The sequence below is a fragment of the Pelodiscus sinensis genome, chromosome 20, assembly GCF_049634645.1.
Source record: "Pelodiscus sinensis isolate JC-2024 chromosome 20, ASM4963464v1, whole genome shotgun sequence".
Taxonomy (NCBI): Eukaryota; Metazoa; Chordata; order Testudines; family Trionychidae; genus Pelodiscus; species Pelodiscus sinensis.
In genome coordinates this window covers 10,917,703-10,941,244 of record NC_134730.1, presented here as the reverse complement: position 1 = coordinate 10,941,244, position 23,542 = coordinate 10,917,703, and the positions used below count along the sequence as shown (strand labels likewise).

At 51.6% G+C, this 23,542-nt stretch overlaps 1 protein-coding gene across 1 annotated transcript in view; it reads right to left on the bottom strand.

The window, feature by feature from the left end:
• Positions 1-23,542, bottom strand: part of EVPL (envoplakin) — a 44,482-nt gene that overhangs the window by 19,460 nt on the left and 1,480 nt on the right. The window contains exons 2-11 of the mRNA XM_075903624.1: positions 20,762-20,889; positions 13,511-13,610; positions 12,511-12,665; positions 10,984-11,107; positions 9,863-9,988; positions 8,093-8,131; positions 7,179-7,340; positions 5,136-5,243; positions 3,108-3,203; positions 5-130 (exon numbers count right to left, since the gene is read on the bottom strand). Of these exons, the coding sequence (XP_075759739.1) occupies positions 5-130; positions 3,108-3,203; positions 5,136-5,243; positions 7,179-7,340; positions 8,093-8,131; positions 9,863-9,988; positions 10,984-11,107; positions 12,511-12,665; positions 13,511-13,610; positions 20,762-20,820 (1,095 nt within the window). The 5' untranslated portion in view covers positions 20,821-20,889. The remainder of the gene's footprint in view (positions 1-4; positions 131-3,107; positions 3,204-5,135; positions 5,244-7,178; positions 7,341-8,092; positions 8,132-9,862; positions 9,989-10,983; positions 11,108-12,510; positions 12,666-13,510; positions 13,611-20,761; positions 20,890-23,542) is intronic.

Sequence of the window (23,542 nt, the reverse complement as noted above, 5' to 3'; positions counted from 1 at the left end):
TCACCTCCAGCTGCAGCAGTAAATCAGACACCACCCCAGGAGTGTCTTTGTTGAATTTGCTGTATTTTGTATCCAGGTCAGAGTTCAGCTTCTTCAGTGTCTCGGTCACAGTCTCAGCATCCTCCTGGAACTGAAGACAAGCCAAAGGAGCGTCAGGAGATGCTGGGGGACCATGCAAGCTGGGCATCAGCACCTCTAAGTCCTAGTGTGGATCCCCAAAACTGAGCCTAACTCATGACTCCATGTAACCTAATCTCACCACAGCTCAATAACCCTGATCTGCTGACCTCGTCAATGCTGCATAGCCTACTGCATGCTGCTGCACCAGCCACGTGACCCTGGCTGATGGCGTTGCACCATGTTGTGACGTTCCTAGATCTGACGTAATCCTATGACTCCATGAATCTCTGGTGTGACCTTACACGTGATGCCAGGTAGGGTCAGGGCGTGCACCCTTCATGCATCGAGGGAGAGGTTGAGAGCAGAGGGCAGGGCTGCTTTTGTCCATTGTGGCTGAAGAGCCCATATATAATGAGTGACTGTCAGATCTTCGCAGATTGTGACATTTCATGCAAAGTCAGATCACTTGGGCTTTGGCACTCTCAGCCCCTATGGAATCCCTCTGCCCCTGCTATTCACTGTCTCACAATTAAAATTAATGATTTATCTATTACTATCCGAAGTGTAATCAGCCTCTCCCCAGTCATAGAAGTATATTAACCCTGCCTATTGCCAACCTTAGTCTAATCAGCCACCTCCTAGTAACCCTAACTAGCTAGCAACATCCTCAGCTACCTACAACTGAGCTTAATCGACAGTGAAGACACTTCTAGTTTCTGAAGCTTAACCCAAGCTGGGTGCACATACCAGTGCAGCACAGGTGGTGTGACGCTAGGCCCCTCTGTATTCACACCTGACTCACCACAGCAATGACATTTGTACAAAATACGCCTTGTGAGCGATCCCTAAAACCCCCAGTAAGACACAGCAATATCATTGTGCCAGTGCTGCATGCGCAGTCATGGCTAAATGCTGATATTTTGCTTTAATGGCAATGACTAAAGCCTGTTTAAACCAGGCATGAAGGGGGAGGGGAAGGGGCAGTGTAGATAAGCCAGTTTTCAAGACAAAGGAAAAATAAACCAGGTGTGGCCAAATTCAATGCGCTATTCATTTATCAAAGGTTGTGGGAGGACATTGACAGTGTGAAATGGCAGCTGGAAGCTTTGCACCCACTTGAACACACCAGGGTTCAACATGGAACTGGCCCCCAGAGGAGACTGTATCCCAGGGGACCAGACTGAGTCTTGAAACAAAGGCAGACTTGGTGCTATACAAACAGACAGACAGAGATTTTGGATTATCCTTCACCTGCCAAGGACTCCCTGGGAACCCTGGCTAAAAAACCTGTCAGGTATTACCGGAAAAAGAAGACTGGTAAAGAAACTTGCTCGAATAAAGTCTGAATGTTGGTCAGCGAGGTCTTAGCCATTAGAAAGCACATTTTTACCTGTCTGTCTGTCTGTCTGTTTGGGTACGTCTAAACTACATGGCTCCTTCGACATGTAGATTTGTTTGGCAAAGGGAAATGAAGCCGCGATTTAAACAATCGCGGCTTCATTTAAATTTAAATGGCTGCCACACTGAGCCGACAAACAGCTGATCAGCTGTTTGTCGGCTCAGCGCGCTAGTCTGGACGCTCTCGCTCCGACCTGAAAGCCCTTTATCGACCTCCCCGGTATGCCTTGTAGGATGAAGTTTACCGGGGAGGTCAATAAAGGGCTTTCATGTCGGCAGGGGAGCGTCCAGACTAGCGCGCTGAGCCAACAAACAGCTGATCAGTTGTCGGCTCAGCGCGGCAGCCATTTAAATTTAAATGAAGCCGCGATTGTTTAAATTGCGGCTTCATTTCCCTTTGCCGATCAGCCTAATCTACATGGCTCCATCGATGGAGCCATGTAATTTAGACACACCCTTGGTTTGTTTGTAACCTTTTCTAGTTTTGCTCCTTGTACTTGGTATCACTTAAACCTTGGACTTTTGTTTGATAAACTTGTTTTACGTTTACTACCAACCCACTGCATGCTGCGTTGAAAGGGTAGAGTGTATTTACCCCACTGTCATGTGCTAACTCTTTAAAAGGTCAGTGAACTTAATATCTTCTGCTTCAGAGGGGTAGCCGAGTTAGTCTGTAACAGGAAAAAATTAAAAAAAAAACCAACAAATAGTCTGGCAGCACTTTAAAGACCAACAAAACATGCCATCTGCATGATGGCATGTTTTGTTGGTCTTTAAAGTGCTGCCAGACTATTTGTTTTTTAATATCTTCTGTGAGCCTACAGCAATAGTGGCTGTGCACTGTAGAGAAACATCCCTCAGAAGCTTCAGGGCTGGACTTGCCTGACTCCGGGGTACTCTGGGCTGGAGCACCCCTGGAAAAAATAATACTATTTGCTCAGTGTCCACCAGCCACCCACTGATCAGCTACTTTCCCCCACCCCAGCACCTGCCACAGATCAGCTGTTCGGCAGGTGGAAGGCATGGGGGAGAGGGGGAAGATGGAGTCAGGGCAGAGTGGGGAAGGGGCATTGGAGAAGGGGATGGAGCAGAGGCAGGAAGAGTTGGAGCAAGGACGGAGCCTTGTGGGAAGGGGCGGAGCCTCAGGGCAGAACGGGGTTGGAACCCCATGGGGGAAGCTGAAAACCGGTGCCTGTGCCGCTCAGCAAAATTTGAACAGGGAGAGCCTTGAGGAGCTTACTGGCAAGGCAGACAGCCTGGCATGGCAGGGAGCTGACACTATCTGACCTCCAGCAAAGCTCACACTTGCTGAGGCAGAGAGATAACACAATGGTTCTCCCCTCTGAGAATCCCCAGCAGCGCATTCCACTGGGATGTAGAACTTTGACCCAGACTCGGGGGAAGCAAGGGCTCCCCATACTTTCCAGAGCCACGGCATGACTTGGAGTCCTGTGCCAATAGGGGCTGAGCCTGCTTCTACCCGGGGAAGAATGTATCCCCACCAGATGGCAAATTTTGCACCCACTATTGCAAAAACATTCTCTGCGATAAGTCACGGTGCCCTTGTCCGTCCACTGGACCCATTTTACCTTTCTGTAGCTCTCCATGGTCTTCAGCTGGCTCTCCTGGCAGATGCAGAGGTTGAGGAAATTCTGCCACTCATTCCTCAAGGCTTCCTGGTGAGCCTGCAGAGAGACAGGAGCAATTCCCACTTGTGTCCTTCTCTTAACGCTCCCAGCCCCTGTGGCTCCTCTCTGCATCTCTGCGAGTCCCAGAGAGACAGCAGGGAAAGAACGTTCCAATTCACAGCATGATGCTGCAAGAGACAGCCTACAGCCAGCTTACATTTTTAAGCCCCTGTTTCGAAAAGGGCCTTAACTCCGACTCCAGTATTTTGTATGGAGACTTGCGGCCATATTTAATTGTAGGTGCATCACTGTATCTACAGCAAAATGCAGGACAATGTAGCACTTTAAAGACTAACAAGATGGTTTATTAGATGATGAGCTTTCGTGGGCCAGACCCACTTCCTCAGATCAAATAGTGGAAGAAAAACAGAGGCATGTAGTCTAGACACAGCCCTGGTGACCACACCATAGAAAATAAGACCTCATTCATCCTTTCAAGGTGGGCTTTTCACAGACTCTCTCATGCAGGAAAACTCAACCTTTAGACAGCAGCTGATGCAGCTTTTAGAAAGACAGTCTTCCCAAGTTGGCCAGGACTCAGTTCTGTGTTCACAGCCACAGGAAAAACCTGCTCCTTACGAAACTAAACCAGCCCCCAGACCATCCCTTACTGGTGCAACAGGTCTGGTCCCTTCCCTTGCCCTGAAGCTGCTGAGACAGCGTTCCACACTGAAGGCCCGACTATCCCTCATTTAGCCTTTTAAACAGATTGACTTTCCTGCATTAGATCTTTCAGCCTACTGGAAAATGGAGGGCCCAGGGCAGCCAGAATTTGTGGGCCCTAGTTCAGTAGTGGGGGTGGGATTTACACAGCAGGTGGGAGAGGAAGTGGCACCGAAGGGTGCCTTGCGCTGACTTAATGTTCAGTGGGAGTGGCGCACTGGTGTAACTTGCCAAGAGGACAGGCAGTGGGGAAAGTGACAGAGAGAAGGGGCGGATGATGAAGCAGCTTCTTACATCATTTAATTTATACTGACCCATCCTGAATGCTAACAGGGCTAAAATCAGCCTTGGTGTAGGCAGGTGCAGCTCCCTTTGACTTCAACGCAAGTTAAAATATCAAATTCAGGCCCATGTGTAAGCAAGGGTCAACTCCCTCTGTAAACAATGAGCCTGCTTACCCTGGGGGCAAATTTGATCTCCACCTGCTGACAGGCTGGTGTAAGTTACACTCGCTTTGCACACAGGTGAGCCTCCTTCCGCAGTGCTCACGTGAAAGGATCTCAGCAAACAAGAAAGGGCTAGCCTCCCCAGCGCAGTGTGTGCTTCCGAGCAGGCTAGCGAGCCAAGCATGCACCCAGACTCCTTGCTGGGCTTGTGCCAGCTGGATTCAGGCTAGCTCAGGCTTGTTAGCTTTTGCTGCATGGTCAGACCTTTGACTGGGACAGGGAGAATATCTTCTGCAAGAACAGCTCGCCCTTTAGTGAGTCGTGTATCAAAGGGACTCTTGGAAATGCCTAGCTTCATCCCCCAATGTGATGCAGGACTTTGAAGCCAGAGTCTTAGAGGCCAGCTTGGCCTAGCAGGGCGAGGGGAGGAAAACAGGCTCCATTCTGAGTCCACAGTGGCGCCGACAGCTTCCCGTGGGCCCCTGGGCAAGGTGTGTGGGGGGGGTCAACTCTGCGCTCCCAGAAGTGGCAAGCCCTCATGCAGAAGGGGCAGGGTTGGGGCAGCCAGTCCTCAGTGCTACCCGGAGCGTGCCATGTCAGCCCTTAGCACCGCCCAGAGTGTGGCACATTCCCCCCTCCGCCCAGAGCTATATGGAGCGTGCCATGCAGCATTCCAGCACCATTTAAAGGGCTCTGGCCGCCAGCCCTGCCACAGTAGCAGCAGCAGCAGCAGGTGGGAGCCCCGGGTCCCTTTGAATCACCGGGCCCTGGGGCAATTGGCCCCATTCGCCCTCCTGTCAGTGGGCCTTTGGTACCCTACCTGTATTGCGTCCACAGCTGGGTGCTTCAGCTCAATCATCCTGTCTCCATCATCCTGGATCTGGTTCACACACTCCTCCTGGTTCAGAAGCTCATTAGCCTTGAAATCCTAAGGGAGAAGTGAGGGGGTTTCAATGCATTGAATAAATGGATGGTAAGATGGATAGAAAGATGGCTGGAAGGTAAGGCCCAGCGGGTAGTGATCAACGGCTTGATGTCAGGATGGCGGTCGGTTTCTAGCAGAGTGCCCTAAGGTTCGGTTCTAGGACTGGTTTTGTTCAATATCTTTATTAATGACCTGGATGAGGGGATGGATTGCACCCTCAGCAAGTTTGCAGATGACACTAAGCAAGCGGCGAGAAGTAGATACGCTTGAAGGCAGAGATTGGGTCCAGAGTGACTGAGACATATTGGAGAATTGGGCCATAAGAAATCTGATGAGGTTCAACAAGGACAAGTGCAGGGTCCTGCACTTGGGACGGAAAAATCCCAAGCATTATTACAGGCTGAGGACCAACCAGCTAAGTAGTAGTTCTGCAGAAAAGGACCAGGGGGTTACAGTGGATGAGAAGCTGGATATGAGTCAACAGTGTGCCCTTGTAGCCAAGAAGGTTAATGGCATATTAGGTTGCATTAAGAGGAGCATCGCCAGCAGATCCAGAGATGTCATTATTCCCCTTTATTCGGCTCTGGTGAGGCCACATCTGGAGTATTATGTCCAGTTCTGGGCCCCCCACTACAAAAAGGATGTGGACGCATTAGAGAGGGTCCAGCAGAGGACAACCAGGAGAGGGTCCAGTGGAGGGCAACCAAAATGATTAGGGGGCTGGAGCATATGACCTATGAGGAGAGGCTGAGGGAACTGGGTCTGTTTAGTCTGCAGAAGCGAAGAGCGAGGGGGGATTTGATAGCAGCCTTCAACTTTCTGAAGGGAGTTTCCAAAGAGGATGGAGAGAGGCTGTTCTCAGTGGTGACGGATGGCAGAACAAGGAGCAATGGTCTCAAGTTGCGGTGGGAGAGGTCCAGGTTGGATATTAGGAAAAACTATTTCACTAGGGGTGTGTCTAGACTACATGCCTCCTTCGACGGAGGCATGTAGATTAGCCAGATCGGAAGAGGGAAATGAAGCCGCGATTAAAATAATCGCGGCTTCATTTAAATTTAAATGGCTGCCCCGATCTGCCGATCAGCTGTTTGTCGGCAGATCGGGGGAGTCTGGACGCGATGCCCCGACAAAGAAGCCTTTCTTCATCGACACAGGTAAGCCTCGTGAAACCAGGCTTACCTGTGTCGATGAAGAAAGGCTTCTTTGTCGGGGCATCGCGTCCAGACTCCCCCGATCTGCCGACAAACAGCTGATCGGCAGATCGGGGCAGCCATTTAAATTTAAATGAAGCCGCGATTATTTTAATCGCGGCTTCATTTCCCTCTTCCGATCTGGCTAATCTACATGCCTCCGTCGAAGGAGGCATGTAGTCTAGACACACCCTAGGAGAGTAGTGAAGCACTGGGATGGGTTACCTAGGGAGGTGGTGGAGTCTCCATTCCTAGAGGTGTTTAAGTCTCGGCTTGACAAAGCCTTGGCCGGGTTGATTTAGTTGGGATTGGTCCTGCCTAGAGCAGGGGGCTGGACTTGATGACCTTCTGAGGTCTTTTCCAGCTCTATGACTGGCTCACACTCAGGCTGCCTGAGTCAGCACGGTGGAGAAAAGGTAGCCACAGTGCAAAATAGTTGCTACCTGGCTCAGGTGAAAGCACAGGCACGCAGGGAGAAGAGAACAAGCAATGTGTAATTGCCGGCTGGGAACTGGAGGTACCCATGCCTGGGCTGGCTGAGACTAAGCCTATGCATGTTTGTCCTAAGCCCATTTTCATTCCCAGGTTCCGTGTGGCATGTTAGTAGCGAATTAGCTGGCTAGCTATCCCAGGAGGGGAGAGGCCACTACAGCGAATCCTCCTCCAACCGGAAATGAGGAGGGTTTTGCTAAACTAGAGACACCCTTCCTCCATCTCTCGGACACAGAGGGGCCTGCAGAGCACGTACCTCATACTCCCGGCGCATCCCTGGCAGGTCAGCCATTTGGTCGCTCCAGTCCTGCTTCAGGATTTTGTTCTGTTGGTCTGTGAGGAAACCCAGCACCTTGGTGCAGCCTTGCAGGTGGTGGTACAGACTGGCCAGGCTCTGCCCTCGCCAGATGGAGGCTTTCTGCCCATTGAGGACAAAGAGAGGAGAGGTCAGCACCCGGACTGAGAAAGGGCTACTCACTGGTCTGCATGGTTATTGTCCAGAGGCCTTTTCAAACACCCTCACCGGTTCTTATCTGATGTCATTTTCATTCCCTCCTCCCTCGTGCTTTTCAAACAGGACAGTGTTGTCAAGCCAGAACCTGAAGCATGTGTGGACACCTCAGGGGAGTCCGAGAAACATTCCCACCGTGGGGGATATTTTCCCTATTTGCCCTTCCTTGGTTCTAACTATGGAGGGCAGTTGCATGGAAGCAGTATCTTGGTTCTTGCAAATTCCTCTATCCTGGCTGCTTATTCCCCATCTGGCAAAATGTGGATCTGGATTTTGAACACCCCAAGGTTTAGAGAGGTTTGGTCTCCCAGAATCCCAAATATACCCATAATGCCCTGCTTGTGGCAATTGAATCCTCTCCAGAGCAATGGATTGTGGGGTCACAAACAGATGACAACAGGCATGACTCTCCTCTCACACACACTGTCTGTGCCTCTGAATCCAATGCTGCTGCTCTGATATGCCCAGAGAGGGGAGAATCAGGCCCTGTGATGTTAAGAAGTGACCCACAAAGTGGCTTGTGCCACCAGGCTCTGCCCACGGGAAATGAACACTGACACCACGGTGACCCACCCGCCATTCGGAGTATCCAGAAAGGCAGCCCAAGCCGACTGCCCTGACGCTGACACAACGCAAATATCCCGGAACAAAACTCTTACCAGCAAATCCTTGTACCGGCTCTTTAAATCTGCTGCATCCTGTGTGTTATCCAGCCACCAAAGGGAGAGGAAAAACAGTGGAGTCAGTACAGGTGCAGAGTTGACACTGGCCCCTGCATTTCCAAGCTGCCCATGAACCATCCCAGAGCCATGGTGTAGACTGAGCATGCAGCCTGGCTTCCAGACGGGCCAGCTTTCCTGCTGCCTCTGCCGAACGAAAACCTCCTTCTCGCTTTGCTGGGAGAGCTGTTCCAGGCCTTTCTTAGCGGTGTTACCTGCTGTTCAGGACAAATGCAGCAAACCCAGATGCTCCACGGATCATGCTGCTGTCTGGGTCCATCTGCTTCAGTGTTTGGTGACCATCAGCACCTCTATTGTACTTTATAGGCTTAACTGAACCTCATCTCAGCAGGGTGCTGTTAGTCACACTTAACTAATGGGGAAGCTAAGGTGTGGAGTGACTAAGTCATTTGACCAAAGCCACACAGTGAGTCAGTGGCAGAGCTAGGGTCAGAAGACAGGCATTGCTAGCTTCCAGGCCCAAAATCTAAACAATAGAGCACACCCCTCTCTCACAAAACACAATAATGCTGGTTACCTCCACAGTAAGTGTGACATACCATCCTGCACAGTTACTAGGACCCATTGCTCCCATAGGAATCTGGTAAGGCAGCTGCGTTACCACTTGACTAGTGGCGCCTACACATGGCCAGCCAACACTACATGATGGGTAGGGACCTACTAAACTCATGGCCATGAAGAATGAGTCACATACTGTGAAATCTGGTGGTCTCTCCCTCTCCTCCCCCATGAAATCTGGCCTTTTGTGTGCTTTTACTCTAGACTATTCAGATTTCACAGGAGAGACCAGCATTTCTCTAACTGGAGGTCCTGACCCAAAAGGGCGTTGCAGGCGGGCGAGGGGAGTCAAAAGATTTTAGGAGAAACATGTTATTGTCACTTTACTTCTGGAGTAGGCAGCCAGAGAGCAGCAGCAGTGCAGAAATAAGGGTGGTGATACCATACCAGGCCGTCCTTACTTCAGTACAGCTGCTGGCAGTGGCTCCAGCCAACAGCCACCATTCTCCGGCGGCCCAGCTCTGAAGGTAGAGCTGTCGCCAGCAGTAGAAGAGTGGAGGTTCAGCAATCCTCTCTTCAGTAACTTTGTCCCCACCCCAACTCCTTTTGGGTCAGGACCCCTAAAATAACACTGTGAAATTTCAGATTTAAATAGCTGAAATCATGACATTCACTATTGTTCCAATCCTATGACCAAGAACATTGACCAAAGTGGCTGTGAATTTGGTAGGGGCCTAGTCATAGGGCACAGAAGAGACAATAAAGGCCACATGGTTGGCCAGAGAGGGGCCTGAACTTCTGAAAACCAACAAAGCTTTGAAGTATCCCTCCTTCTCATGGCTGTTGGCCCTGAACACTTGACACTTCAAATATTCTGGAGCAATATTTTAGTGAGACCCATTCCAGCTTCCAGACAAGGGTTCTGAACCAGACTGTCCCCAAAGAATCCACCTCAGGTTCTGCACGGGGCTCAGCCGGGCCCTGGGAGAGCAGTCAGTGATCTGTGCATGCAGGACAGGTGTGATCAACAGCCCCGCGGGTGGCAGGGATCTTGGAATGCAAGAAGGAAGCCGACTTAGCTAGAATGGGGATGACAGTGGAGACTGAGTCCCTCGGATCCCCGCCAGGAATGAGCATACGGCTCACGAGGTGGAGACAGGGTAAAAGAGGGAAGGAGGGAGGGTAACTTACCGGGGTGTGGAGGTTCTTGATCTGGAGGCCATAGGCTTCTATCTCTTTCTGGAGGATGTTGTGCTCTGCTATTTGCTTCTCCAGCTCTGGCACGGTGGGGCCATATTGGCCCGCACTGACATGCTCCTGCGTACAAACGAGGTGTGTGGTGAGGGCCCATGTTGTGTTTTTCTCTAGGGGATATAACACACCCCTCCCTAGATTCCTGCTGCCAGAGGCTAGTGCCAAAGGTTCTGCTGGGGACTCTCCACTGCAGCTGGGCACTGGGAATTGGAATCCAGGACCGTTCTCCTCCGGTTAATTGGAAGAGACCATGTGGCCCATTTGTCAGCCTGTTTTGTTACTTTCAGTCCTCTCAGCTAGTATTTGTCCAGATGCATGGAGAGCAAAGAGGGTATTTATGCCGCATTGCCCAACAGAGGGGCAGTCCACAGCAATTAAAACCCCACAGCCGGCCTGTGCCAGCTGCCTCTGGCTCACAGGACTTGGGCTTAGGGACTGTTTAGCTGCAGTGCAGCTGTTCCGGTTCAGGCTGGAGCCTGCGAGGTGGGAAGGTCCCAGCGCTCAGGCTGGAGCCTGAACCCCAGTGTCTATACCACAGTTAAACCCCTTAGTCGAAGTCAATTGGCATGAGCCAGCCACAGGTGCAGTGGAGACATACTTGGAACTGGCTGGTCTGCTATGGACCTGGACTGACATGGCTGTGCTTCACGGTACACAACCAGGGCTTGGGGGTGATGAAAGGGGAGTGGTATCTGCTACTAGGGTACTTTCAATTGAGTCTCTGTGAACTCAAGTACGGGTGCCACATGCCCCCAGAACAAAGTCCCCAATATGCACGTGCTTGTGATAGAGGCAGCCTGCTCCCACCAAACATGGGATCAACACGGCAAATCACCAATGAACACGCTGAACGGAAAAAATACACCCCCACCCCTGTTCCCCACCGCCGGAGTGAGCCATATGACAGAGCGGTGCCAATCTAAAGGGAGAGGTGCCCCATACGGGGTCTAGCATCTCAGACAAGTGACCGGCCTTGTTTCGCCTGCTGATGCAGGAGTGCTGACATCTGCCTTCTCAGAGCATGCCTCTGCCCCGCAGCGCTGGAACCGCTATTTTACCTGCTTCTGGTCGAGGAGTTTGGTCCAGTCCACCTTGGAGCCCACTTCAGGGACATTAAATTTTTCATAGAGGTCTCGATACTCGGCACATTGTTGTGTCACGCGGTCGTGGAGCTGCTTGATGCTGCATGCAAGAGGGGAGGAGACAGATACGGCTCATCACCAGTTCTCCAGGGGTGAGAACAGACTGCAGGGCAAAATCCTGGCCCCACGGAAGCCAAGGGGAGTTGTGTGGAGCCAGGACTTCACTCAGAGAACCCAGCATGCTCTGCTTTCCCCTTGTGGCACAGGGCACATGCTGAGTTCTTTCTGGCTAGGGGGTTTCTTTCCTGAGCTAAGCCCAAGGGGGAGCATGGGATGGAGCACAGACATTTGTGCTTGCACAGAGCTCAGTAAGGTCCCTTTCAAGCCTCTGTGCAGGTGTCCAGTGCTGCTGCAGGGAAACCGCTTTCCCACTGGGTCTCTTGTACTGCAGAGGAGAGGGTGGTTTAGTGGCCACTGATCTTGGACTCAAGAGACCTGGTTTTTATTCCTGGCTCTGACTTTGCAAGGCAACCTTTGGCAAGTCATTTTGCCTTTCCATGCCTCCTCGCTGTAAAATGGGGATAAATGATCCTTTGGCAAAGTGTTTTTGAGATCTATGAATGAATGGCATTAATACTAACATAGCATGGCTAGGCCAAGGCAGTGCTTTTTGAGCTTTGTATTTGGTTTGACATATGTCTGAATAGTGGAAGTTCAGAAATGTTCTCTTTTAGAAGCTATTTATTCTCGTTCACTCATATTTTCACATGTAATTACTGCAGTAGCAGTGGCCCATTTATGAGCACACACAGGATTTGGAAGTCGAAATACCTATGGCCCTGCACACACAGCATAGGTGTGGGTCTCAGGCTGCACTTCTGGGAATGTACTCCGTGATATTTTATGTTTCGTTCCACCAATGTTCAATCAAAACCTGTTGCATTAGAGAACGGAGGACAAGAACCTTCAGGTACTGCTAGGGTTGCCAGGTGTCCAGTTTTGAACCGGACAGTCCAGTATTTGAGCTTTCTGTTTGGGAAACAAATTGAGAAAATATAAATGTCCGGTATTTTCTAAATAAGATGTAATGTAGATTGTGATGTCATGTTTGTCAAGTGTGTCTGGTATTTTTGTTGAAACCATCCGGCAACCCTAGGTACTGCATTGGGGCAGCGGCAATGCCTCGTGCTTAGACAGAACTTTCTGTGTTCGAAGGCCTTTGGGAACAGTTACTCTTCAGTTCTTGCCATACCCCTCTGCCGGGGGGATTATCCCCAGTTTATCAATGGGGAAACTGAGGCAGAGAAGGTAAGTGACCAAAGCTGCAGAGTTACAGAAGTGCTTTGGGGCGGGGTTCTGAGTTTGTACAGTTTCTTGGTCAAATGACTCGAGTCCCCAGGTGCTACATATAATAAACCTTAATAATTATCAGAGGTAGGACTAGACCCTGACTCCTTTGCACGGCCAACTAAGAGTGGCGTGAGTCGCTCATTCCCCACTTACTCCTTTTCTATTTCAGTGGCTTGGGGATGGTTCAGCCTCTTTGCTTTGTCCACATCCAGGAAGAGATCCTTCAGCAGGGTCTCCGCTTCCTTCAGGTTTTTCGCGTTCTCCTGCTGGAACTCGAATGCCTTGTTCTGCTGGTGGTTACTGATGTCCTGTCAGCCAAAGAAAACAGCCACAAAGCCCCCACAGGGTTAGTTTGCAAGCGAGGGGTCTAGGTCAGAGCATTGCTGTAGGTAGGGTGTGAGCTTTCCCAACCCCAGGTTCTCACAGGCTCACCTAAAACAAAAGGAAAAACTATGTAGCACTTTAAAGACTAACAAGATGGTTTAATAGGTGATGAGCTTTTGCGGCTCACCTAGTGAGTCGACGCTCGCAGCTAGGTTGATCCTATCATAGGTGATCCTGGCTCAAGTCACCCAGGAAGCCACTGGACGCTATGGTCGGTGCACAATGCAAGCGCCTGCACAAGTGTCACCGGTGCTGCATTTCCTGGCATCTCACTGCTCCCTGCATGCACAGGCGTGGGAAGTAGGGGTGCAGGGGTGCTGCAACTCCACGTTTTGCACCAGGCATCTGGGCCCTGCACCCCTGCTGCCTGGGGTCCTCCCAGCCACCAGGCCCACTGCTGCCCAGGGGCTTTGCTATCAGTCCTCGGTCCCATTTGGCCACTGGCCTGGCTCCAGGGGCTCTGCTGTCAACCCCAGGGTCCTGGCCACCGGCCTGGCTGCTGCTGGCCCAGGGTCCCACTCAGCCACCGGCCTTGTACCCAAGGACTCCACTGCTCATCCCAGTGTCCTGGCTGCCTGTCTCACATGTGGAGTTCCAGCGGCTCCAGCTAAGGGATAGCGAGGGGCATGGATGGGCTAAGGGAGGGGTACAGCTAGTACCCCCGCTCCAAAAACTCTTCAGCGCCACTGTCTCTACGTGGCCCAACGTGGATGTTCTTACACCTTCCCCTCATGCCCACATTCACCCCTCCTCTTGGTCTGGTGGTTACCTTCTTGAGCTTGGACTGCGTTTCCAGGATGTCCCTTTCTACCTGGTCGGCATTCGTCTGCATGCGGGAGATGAGCATGGCCAGGTCACTGGTCGAGGACCTGAGGGGATGGGGAAACAAACCAGTGGATGACAGCAAACCGCCCTCCTGAGGAGGGTCTCACTCACTACCCAGAGCCCCTCCAAAGAGCCGCCCGGCTGTGGGTTTCTCAGGACTGTGACCACCGCGTCCTTTCAGGCTCCAGGGGACTGAGGTCTAGGAGGTGGCAAAGGAGAGTGGTCCCAGGGTTAGTTCAACACTGCGCAGGAACCATTTTCCAACTGGCTGTCTCTGCCGAGTGCTCTTTGCACACAACGCGCTGCGGGTGCATTTGACAGCAGCTCTTGGTGTGCTGAGATTCAAACTCTTGCGTCAGAGCATTAGCCAGGCCAGAATATCGATCTCTGGATCAAGCAAGGCCCCGGCCTTTTCCCTGGATCCTTGCGAGGCAAGTTGCAGTCACCAGCTGCACTACTGCCACTTTCTGGATCCTTGGGTGCCATTCGCCACTACATCACTCCAGCTGATGGAACCCAGCTGTTTCCAGTGCAATTCCATTGGTGCATACCTGGAGTCAGGCAGTGGGGAACCCAGTCCCGTGTCTCCAGTCAGACCTCTCTACTGGGCTTCCTTCAGACTGAGGCTCACAATAGCAGACTCCACTGCCATCAGATTTCCATGCACAGTCCCTATGCTGGGCATGCACTCGGGTACTGCAGCTCTAGCATTATACACGGTGCTTGCATGGTACTGTGTGGTCCTGAGCTGGCTCCGCTGCCCTTGGCAAGCCAATCAGTGCCTGCCCCTCACAGCTACGGAATGTTTTGCTGCTTCGCCTAGTTTGTGCCCGAGGCGAACAGCTTACAAAAACAGACCCGAGTCACGTCTCAGGCGTACGAACAGCGTGGCGCTCGGAGACGCACGTGCCTCTGGGTGTGCTTCTGCAGTTGTGCACACGGGGCCATCAGCAGTGATGTAAATGGTGTTGGAAAGCAGCACGCTGGTACAATACCCACCAGGGTCTGGCACTCAGGAGGCGCTGAAAATGAATGGAACGGTCACTCTGAAATGGAAGGGCTGGTGTAGCTGGAGAAACAACTGAGAGGACTGCACAAGTCAGATTAGGGGGCTACTGCTTAAGGGCAGGAGAGGATGCAACCTGCCTAAACCCTTGGCCGGAGGTGGGGAGACACACAAATGAGTAGCACAGGGAAAGTAACTTACACTTGTAGAAGTTAACATTTTTTGGCTAGTGATATCTGTTTGCTGACTAAGGCTACGTCTACACTGCGGAGCCCGAAATAGCTATTCTGCATCTTTTGAGCAAGCCTGTTATTTTGAAATATAACGGGCTCAGTATTCCGACGTCCCTGTAAACCTCGTTCCACAAGGACTAAGGGACATAGCGAAATAGCGCTCCATTTCCAAATGTGGCACTGTGTAGACAGCACCAATTTTCGAAATAAGCTCTTTTGAAATTACCTCAAAATGAACTATGCAATTTGCATAGCTCAAATTGTGTAGCTTACTTGGAGCTACGAGTGCAGTGTAGACACACCCTAACTTACACCCAACATGCCTGACCAATGAATCAGGACTAAGAATTTCCATGTGCCCCAAAGGTGATACGAAAACATAATAGAAACATACTTCCTGCTGCCTAGCTTCACTCAGATTTGTGTCAATGCGTGCATAACGCGTGCCTACACCCCAATGCACAGAGATGGGTTGCACACACACTAACATGCATTAGACACCTGCACACACGGGAGACAGATTTGCACTCACACCCCCAGTCGGGGACACACACATTCACATGCTCAGACACGCCTGCCCTCTCTGCAACTATAAATCAAGGAAGACAGGATCAGAAGAAAGCTGCCTGGGAGGGGCCCCACCCTTTCGTTAAAGTGCACCACAGAGCTACAGCTGTGCCGAGATGGAGATGCTGCTCCGTTCGCACCAGCTTTCCCATTTCTCATTCTGTTTGCTGCCTCCCTCCTTTCTCTCTCTCTCTCTCTCTCTCTCTCTGTCTCGTGGCGCGCTGCCTGTGGTTTCACCAGTCACAGGGTTGGATGATTTTTGGTGGTGCTCAGCAGCAGTGTAGCCAGAAGGGCCCACTTGGGTGGGCCCTGATTTTGGGTGGGTGGGCGACGGTGGGGGCAGTAGTGCCCCCACACCTGGGTGCCACAGCGCCAGCGGAGCAGGGTCAGCCCTTGTGCCCCAGCCCCGCTCCCCGACTGGAGCACTGAGCACTAGGTTAGCCCTGGCCCTGCTCTCCAGCTAGACCACCTGGTGGCAGGGCACTGTTGGAGTGGGGTCAGCGCCGGTCTTGTTCCCCAGCCCAAGTGCTGGGTGGCAGGGCACCAGTGCGCCAGGCATAGCAGGGTCAGCTCTCTTGCTGGGTGGGCCTGGATGAAAAGTGGATGAGCCTTAGCCCACGGCTATGCCACTGGTGCCCAGAACAGGTGCAAGTCCAACCTCCCTCCCCGCACCCACCTGCCCTAGGCTCTGAGCTGGCTCTATGTGGGATTGCGAGGTGTAGGGTGTGCAAAGCTCCTGGAAGCTGTAAGTGGGGTCATCCTCTGCATAGCTCAGTCCCGCTTCCCACACGAGAAGGGCACTTTGCTGATGCTGATTCTCACAGCCACGTGATTGACACACACAGACAAGGTGCACAGCGTGTGCGCGGTAGCAAGACTTGTGCAATAAATTGTGGGAGGTGCAGCCATGGCCTGTCCTCTAAATGATTGCTGTGCATCTGGCTAGACAGTAGAGTCTTGGGGGGTTTAGAAGAGCAACCAGCCAGGAGCCTGTTGCTGTTCCCTGATGAGGCAGTGCAGGTACCAGGCTGGTTTTTCATTTTTCTGTCCATTGCATAAGAGCCTCACTCTTCCCTGACACCTCTAGCAGCTCCCCGTCTCTGGAATGAGGAGGGACTCCAAGAGCAAACACTGGAGTCCCACCCAGAATTCTTGCCCTGGCTCTCTGCTTAGGGAGGGGACCATTAGTCACTGCCTTGCTGCATGTCCAGACAGCTCAGTGAATGAATTCACTTGTTCCTAGTTCCACTTTTGCATTTCTGAGCCAGCTGATATGGGCAGGGAAAGTCAAACACTGTTCTTCGGAATTACAGACCTCACGAGGAGTCTGTACTAAGCACCCACAGCGGAACAGCCTTTGGGAATGTCTGGATTTGGATCCAGAATTTGCACTGGCGTCTGTCTCCAGTGGGCCAAGCCTGCACCACATCCCTGAATGCCCCCTCCCCCCCCCCCCCCCCCGCTGTCCCAAACTAGGGAGAAGTGCCCATTGGGATCTGACGTTCACAGCTTCTAATGAAAAATCATTTATTCGTGGACTGTGAGGGCTGCATTCCCTTCCAAACTGGCTTCAGAGCTGGCTGAATCACAGGGACCTTTAATTCTCCAGCTCGTGGAGTATTATCTCCTGGTGCGTGTTCAGGAAAACAGGAGAAATCCAAAAGCCATTCTTGCTTGGGAGGGAGGGAGAAGCCCAAGCCAGAATAATGGAAATTAGAGACCCTGCCATTCATATACTCCAACTCCTCCTGCCGCCAAATATAGCATAACTCTTCCCTATAGAGGGGGCTTTGTACAATCTTCAGTGTAATATCCCCAAGCCAAGGGACCAGGAAAGTTCACACTTCTGGAGTTGACATTTGAGGCCAGGAATCAGGTGGTAGATGGGAGGTTACAATTCTGAGCCCCTGGGAAGAGGTGCTGTGTCCCATGAGAGATGCTGTCTCAATCAGGAATGCAGGGCTAGGAGGCTCCAGGAGAAGAGAGGATCAGAGAGGACCGGGGAAGGACTTTCCACCCAGCCAGCGGAAAAAGCCTGGCTGGAGCCCCCTGCCATAAGGAGCAGTGGCAGACGCCCCAAGGAGAAGACAGAGACTGGAGGTGGCAGCAGGACCGGGCTTTGGGAAGGAACGACCAAGCCCAGCACGGGGCCGTGTGAACTATGGGCTCGGGGAAAAGCGAGTGTTGTGCTGGGTTGCATGGGATGGTTATTTTTACAGAACAGAACCCTGGGGAGGGATAAAGGAGATGGGCCCTGCTGGGGACCCCAAGGGAGGGACATTGAAACAGCAGCTAGGCCTGATGCCTGGTGGATGAGCCCCTGCTATGCAGCCTTCCCTTGGGAGACCGTTCTGACTGTTGCAGCTTACTGAAAGCCATGCCAGTTCCCCTGCATCCGTCCTGGTCACTTTTTTGCTGCTATCCACTCCTGAGGGCCTGATTCACTGCATCATGCAGCCTTTCCCCAGAGTCCGTCTTTCCAGCCCCATGACCGATCTGCTTGACCTCTCCTGCCTGCTACGGATGAAGCCAGGAGAAGGTACCTCACAGGGGCAGTTTTGCTTCCTCCCCCATCTCCTGTATAGAGCCTATAATGTACAGTGCAGCTGATCCAGGGGAAGGGCAGCCTGGAAGAAAGGCTCCTCATGTTGAAGAGCTAAGGCCTCGACTGTTTGGCTCTGGAGAGAGACGACTTGGACTGACGAATGGAGCAGGATAATAGGAGCCAGGAACCTGGTCTTGGACAAGTCCTTGAATCTCACGGGGTTGGATTCTAACCTAATTTACTCAGATGCAGCCACATTAACTGCAATAGGGCAGCACCGGTGCTGGCAGAATTCGACAGCAGTCTCTTTCCCCATCAGTAAGAGAAGTTGGCCGCGGTCTATTCCCCCTCACAGGGAATGGCAAGGACTAATTAGTGCTTGGAAGGGATCAAGCGCCCTTTTCATTATTTTTTGGTTTAATCCCTAGGATATCTCGCTTCTACTAAGAGGTCAATTGGCCGTCTTTTTCTTTCTAGCACAAACATGACCCTTTTCCAGTCTTACTTTAATCTGCCCTGCTGCATTTCAGTAGGGCTACCAGCCCCCTATCTATCCCCCTTCCCCAACTTCCCCTGTTCTTTCCCCTTGACAGGTTTCAGCAAGGTAGCCATCTTAGTCTGTTTCAGCCAAAACAACAAGGAGTCTGGTGGCACCTCAGATACATGCACAGGTTGGTTTTTTTAAATGGCATAAGCTTTTGTGAAGTGCCACTCGCTTCAGGTATCCTAGATCCTGTCTTGGTACGGAACTATTCCTCTTCAAATGGGGGTAATGCAGACAGTCAGGAGGAACAGGACACCCAGGAAATCAATTTGTTAATATCCAGCTGTGCCCAGCCGCTCCAGGACACATTGGTAGACACACCTGAAAAATCTTCCAATTCCTCACACCCAAGGCAGCCAGCTCTACCAATTCTGCCGCCTCCTGTCTATGAATGGGATTGATCACATATGCAGCATCAGTTCCCACCCCTCCAACTTGTCCTCCCTTGGATACTCTGACACAGGGTTGGGAACATCTTCTGGCAAGGAGTTCCACAGGTTGACTGTGCGTTATGTGAAGTAGTACTTCCTTTATTAGTTTTAAATCTGCTGCCTATTCATTTCATTTGGTGACATTTCATTAGTTCTTGTGTTAATGGGAATAAATAAATCTTCTTTAGGGTACAACCAAGCTTAAAAGCTGCTTTTAAACATGGAGTTATGGGTATGTAGATGGGATAATCCACTAATTCTGGCTGTTGGACTCTCCAGCCCCCAATCTGCACATCAGATTTCCTGGGCAAGCCCCTTCTCGGGCAAACGGTGGCTGAGCTGAGATGTGCAGCCCTGCATTACTTCTGCTTTTGTAAATCTACAAATCGTCCCATGGTGTGCTTCCTCCCATTTTGCAAGGCAGGAAGCATTTAAAACAACCCCCATAGGCCGGACTGTGGTTCTGAAAACATGACAGGGGAAGAGGGTGGAAAACAACCCTGAGGTGGGGTCTGCAGGATGAGCAGGGGAAAGGGCTGCCTTTACAAGATCTCCCTCTCAAAGATGCCCTGGGAAGCCCTTCCCGTTTGGGAGCCCTCTGGCTTCCCGCTAAAATTACCCCAAAAGGGATGTCTCTTCCTCTCTGTGCCTCAGCCCTCACACTGACAGATGAATGCCACACCACTCCGCAGGGTGAAACTGAGCCTGCTACAGTTCCCCCAGGGCCTCACCCCTGTGCAGACTGAAAAGAAGTAACAGGGTGGTGGAATTCGTATGGGCTTATGCTGGAGGGGAATGGCCTGTAGCCAGGATGAATTCTACCCACGAAGTACAGCCCGTCCTGTCCCCCTCCTGTTCCATGCAGCCAAGAGCAGGGATGCTCTGAGCTTGGTACGAGATGCACCCTCTGGTTTGGATTCTTCCAAAGGTTTTCACATTCTCTTCAAGGGCCACCTCAGCTCATACGGCAGCATCACCTCAGCACCCACCGCCAACCTATTTGGACGCACAGTTTGGAGACTGGAAATGCCACAGCGCCATGGGCGGCAGGTCTGATGGGCAGGGGATGGCCTGGCCTTCCCAAACTGCCAGCCCCGCCCTGCCCCACTCTCTCTTCACCCCCAGCTTCAGTGAGGCTCCTGGGCTGCCCCTGGGCTTCAGCCATGCTGAGGCTGGGGATGCTGGGGCAGTGCCCCCTATCTATGCCCCAGGGTAGGATTTTGGGGATGCCAACCTTCCTCATGCTCCAGGGGTGGGCAAGGTGGGGCCGCACACTGCCCTCCTCCCCATGTTCTGGGGCTGGGGAAGCTTACGCAGAAGACTGAAGGCTTGCCCTATGTGGGGGCAGCTTGGCTCACATGGGGGGGGGGGTGAGGACTTGGTGGAAGGGGCTGAACTAGAGACTTGCCTCCCCCAGCGCTGAGTTCACCCACTGAGCTATGAACAATCCAGCAAAGCTGCGTTTGTCTGTCTGAGAACATCTCCTTGAAATACCCATGTCTAGATGCTGCCTCTTTCACGACAGCCTCCTGTCTGCTCATCTGAATTCATGTCACGCAGGCTTGATCCCTGCAATATCTTACTCAGATAGTGCCTTGCAAACTAGAGGGTGTTCCTACAGGAACCATGCAGCTACCTCTGGGCTGGAGCGCCAGGGAGACTGACAGTGCACAGCCCCTGGAGAAAGGGGACATATTGGCTAAGTTTCCAACCCTTTGGCAGTGGATTCCCAAAGAGAACTTTGGCTGCTCAGTGCTCAGCAGAAAGATCTTTTCATTTACTCAGAGGTGACCTCTGCCCTGGATACCTCTTCTCCCATAAGTCCTGTAACCCCATAAGAGTTCGGCAAAATCAAGGAATGACACTTACTTGGTTTGCTTGATTTGATACGTTTTGCTGGGGGAGCCTTTGCCCACTCCCTTGAACATCTTGGCAGGAATTTAGTTCCCCTCTTGGCGTCCGCAAAGCTTTTCAGGGGACCGCTTCTCTGCTCCTGTCTGCGGAGATGGAATGACAGGCTCCAGCTGGGAAGGTCTGGGGCAGCTTAAAAGAGCAGTTTCTGGGTGGCTCCTCCCCAAGCTACCGGATGATCCAGAAGCAGAGATGGAGCTTTGCTTTAAAAATGACTCGAAAAACCAGTTTGTGCTGGAAAGAGCAGAGCGGGCGACTCCGCCCTGCTTGTCAGAGGAATGTTCCTATGAATTCACTGTCTGGCACAGGTTTCTCTCTGGGAGAGGGGTTCGGTATTAGCTTTGAAGCCTCAAAACAGAATGAATCCAGCAACTCCAGCGCAATGAATTGACTTTCAGTTCTAAGCCTGTCACTACCTTCCCTAACAATTAGTAACAGAAAAACTTAAAAAACAACAAAGAGTCAGGGACGACTTATCCAGTAGGCACAGTAGGCACAGTGCCTAGGGCCCACGATACATTTTCGTGGGCCCCTAAAAGTTTTAATTTCTTTTAAAATCAGAAGAAAAAAAATGAACTTTTAGGGTCGAAGAAAATGTTTTAATTTTTTTCTCACATCAGAAAAAAATGAAACTTTTAGGGTCCACAAAAATCTATTAAATTTTGCCTAAAACAGAAAAAAAAAGTGTTGAAGTATTTAAAGTTATATCAAAAATAATATTTAATATTTTTTTTTTATGGAGGAAGAGGCCCACGAATGCAAAAGTGCCTAGGGCCCATGAAAGTCATAATGCAGCCCTGCAAATAGTCTAGTCCAGAGGTCACCAACCAGTAGATCGGGATCTACCAATAGATCTTGGAGCCTCTGACAGATCCTGACTGGTTTGGCCAGGAAGCTCTCAAGCGCTGGCACTTCAGTTGCCCCTTCACCTACTGTCATGCTGCTCCTGCCCTCTGCCTTGGAGTTGCCCCTTGGGAGCCTACTTCTTGCTGTGCAGGGTGTGGGAGGAAGAAGTGGGGGTGTTGATGTCCGGGTGTCCTTCCTCCCCCCATTTCTGTACCATCTCCACACAGAGAAGGGGACGGAGGGAGCTTGGCAACGCAAATCCGTGACTCACACAGTGTGTGTGTCTGTCACTCTCAGTGTGTGTGTCTGTCACTCTCAGTGTGTGTGTCTGTCACTCTCACAAACACACACTGTCCTTCCCTCTCATCTGCTGAGCCAACACGTATGTGGGGGGTTGTTGTTACTACTTTTACTGCTTGCAAAGTGGATTATTTTTGGTTTTTGACTGGTCAGTGCATTTCATAACTTTCATTTCTCTCTTAGGCTTACATTTAATTCTTTGAGTAGTGAGTTCTAAAATGTCACGTCTGGAATAATTATCCCTCTGGTAATTGTGCTCCTGGGGGTGGCTGGCATGTCCCTGAGAAGGTCAGAGTAGTGGGTCTCCACCTGCTGTCCTTGCCTGCAGACACCACTCCTGCAGCTCCCGTTGATTAGTAATGGAGAACTTTAGCCAGAAGCAGCTGTGGGGTTGGTGCCTGTAGATGAGGGGCAGCATACATGAAGCCACTGCTATGCATGCCAGGGGTGGTGCAGAGCCAGGGCAGGAGTAATCCTGCCTTAGCTTTGGTGCTCCATTCCTGGGGCAGCTGGGTCCAGCCACTCTGAAGATGGGGGTAAGACTCAACCCCACAACCCTGTGCTCCCCAGCTGAATGCCCTAGCCCCCTAGGCCACCCCACCAACCTACCTTCAGAGGATCCCTTACCCTGCTTTCCTAATGCAGGCACCAACTCCATCCCTGGGGCAGCTTGTGTTGGCTGTCCGGCCACTCCCAGGGTGGGTGGGGAAGGGAGGGGAGGATTTGAGTTCCCAACCCTGCACTCTCCAGGCAAATGCCCTAGGCCACTCCAGAACCCACCCCACCTCCCTACCTTCAGGGCGTCCCCTCCCACATTCTGAACCCTTTGGCCCAAGACCAGAGCCTGCACCCCAACTCCCTACCCCAGCCTGGTGAAAGTGAATGAGATGGGGGAGGAAGGGGGATGGAGAGAGCAGGTTGAAGCCTTGGAGAAGGGGTGGAGCCGGGGCAGGGTCTCAGAGAAGGTGGGGAAGGAAGCCAGGCAAGGGTATTTGGGTTTGAGGTAGATCTTACATTGCACTTACATGGAAAAAGTGATCTTGTGGTTAAAAAGGTTGGAGACCATTGCAAAGACTAACAAACCATGTAGAGGGTATCATGAGCTTTCGCGGCCACAGCCTACTTCTTCAGATGACTGGAGTGTTGGAAGTCCAGATCCAAGAATAAAACTCCCTTCCTTATTTATTCTTGGATCTGGACGTCCAACACTCCCATCATCTGAAGAAGTGGGCTGTGCCCATGAAAGCTCATGATACCATCTATTTTTTTATATTCTTTAAGATTCTACTAGACTATTTGTGGTTTTTTAAGTTGTTCCTGTTACAGACTAACTCAGCTACCCCCCTGAAGAATTAGTAACATGTATTGGAAGGAGGCCAGGGAAAGCAGCTGCCCAGCGAGGTAGCAAATCCATGGTACCTTTGGACCTCTGGCTCCTGCAGCTCAAACATAAGGCAAAGGAGGCTGCAGTTCTGTTCCCAGGTCCACCCCGATGCCTGAGATGAACCCAGACAAGCAAGCCAGCCTCTCCACACATCCCTTTGTACCAGGAGCCCCAGCTTTCTCTTGTGGGTACAGCAGCCATCCTACCTA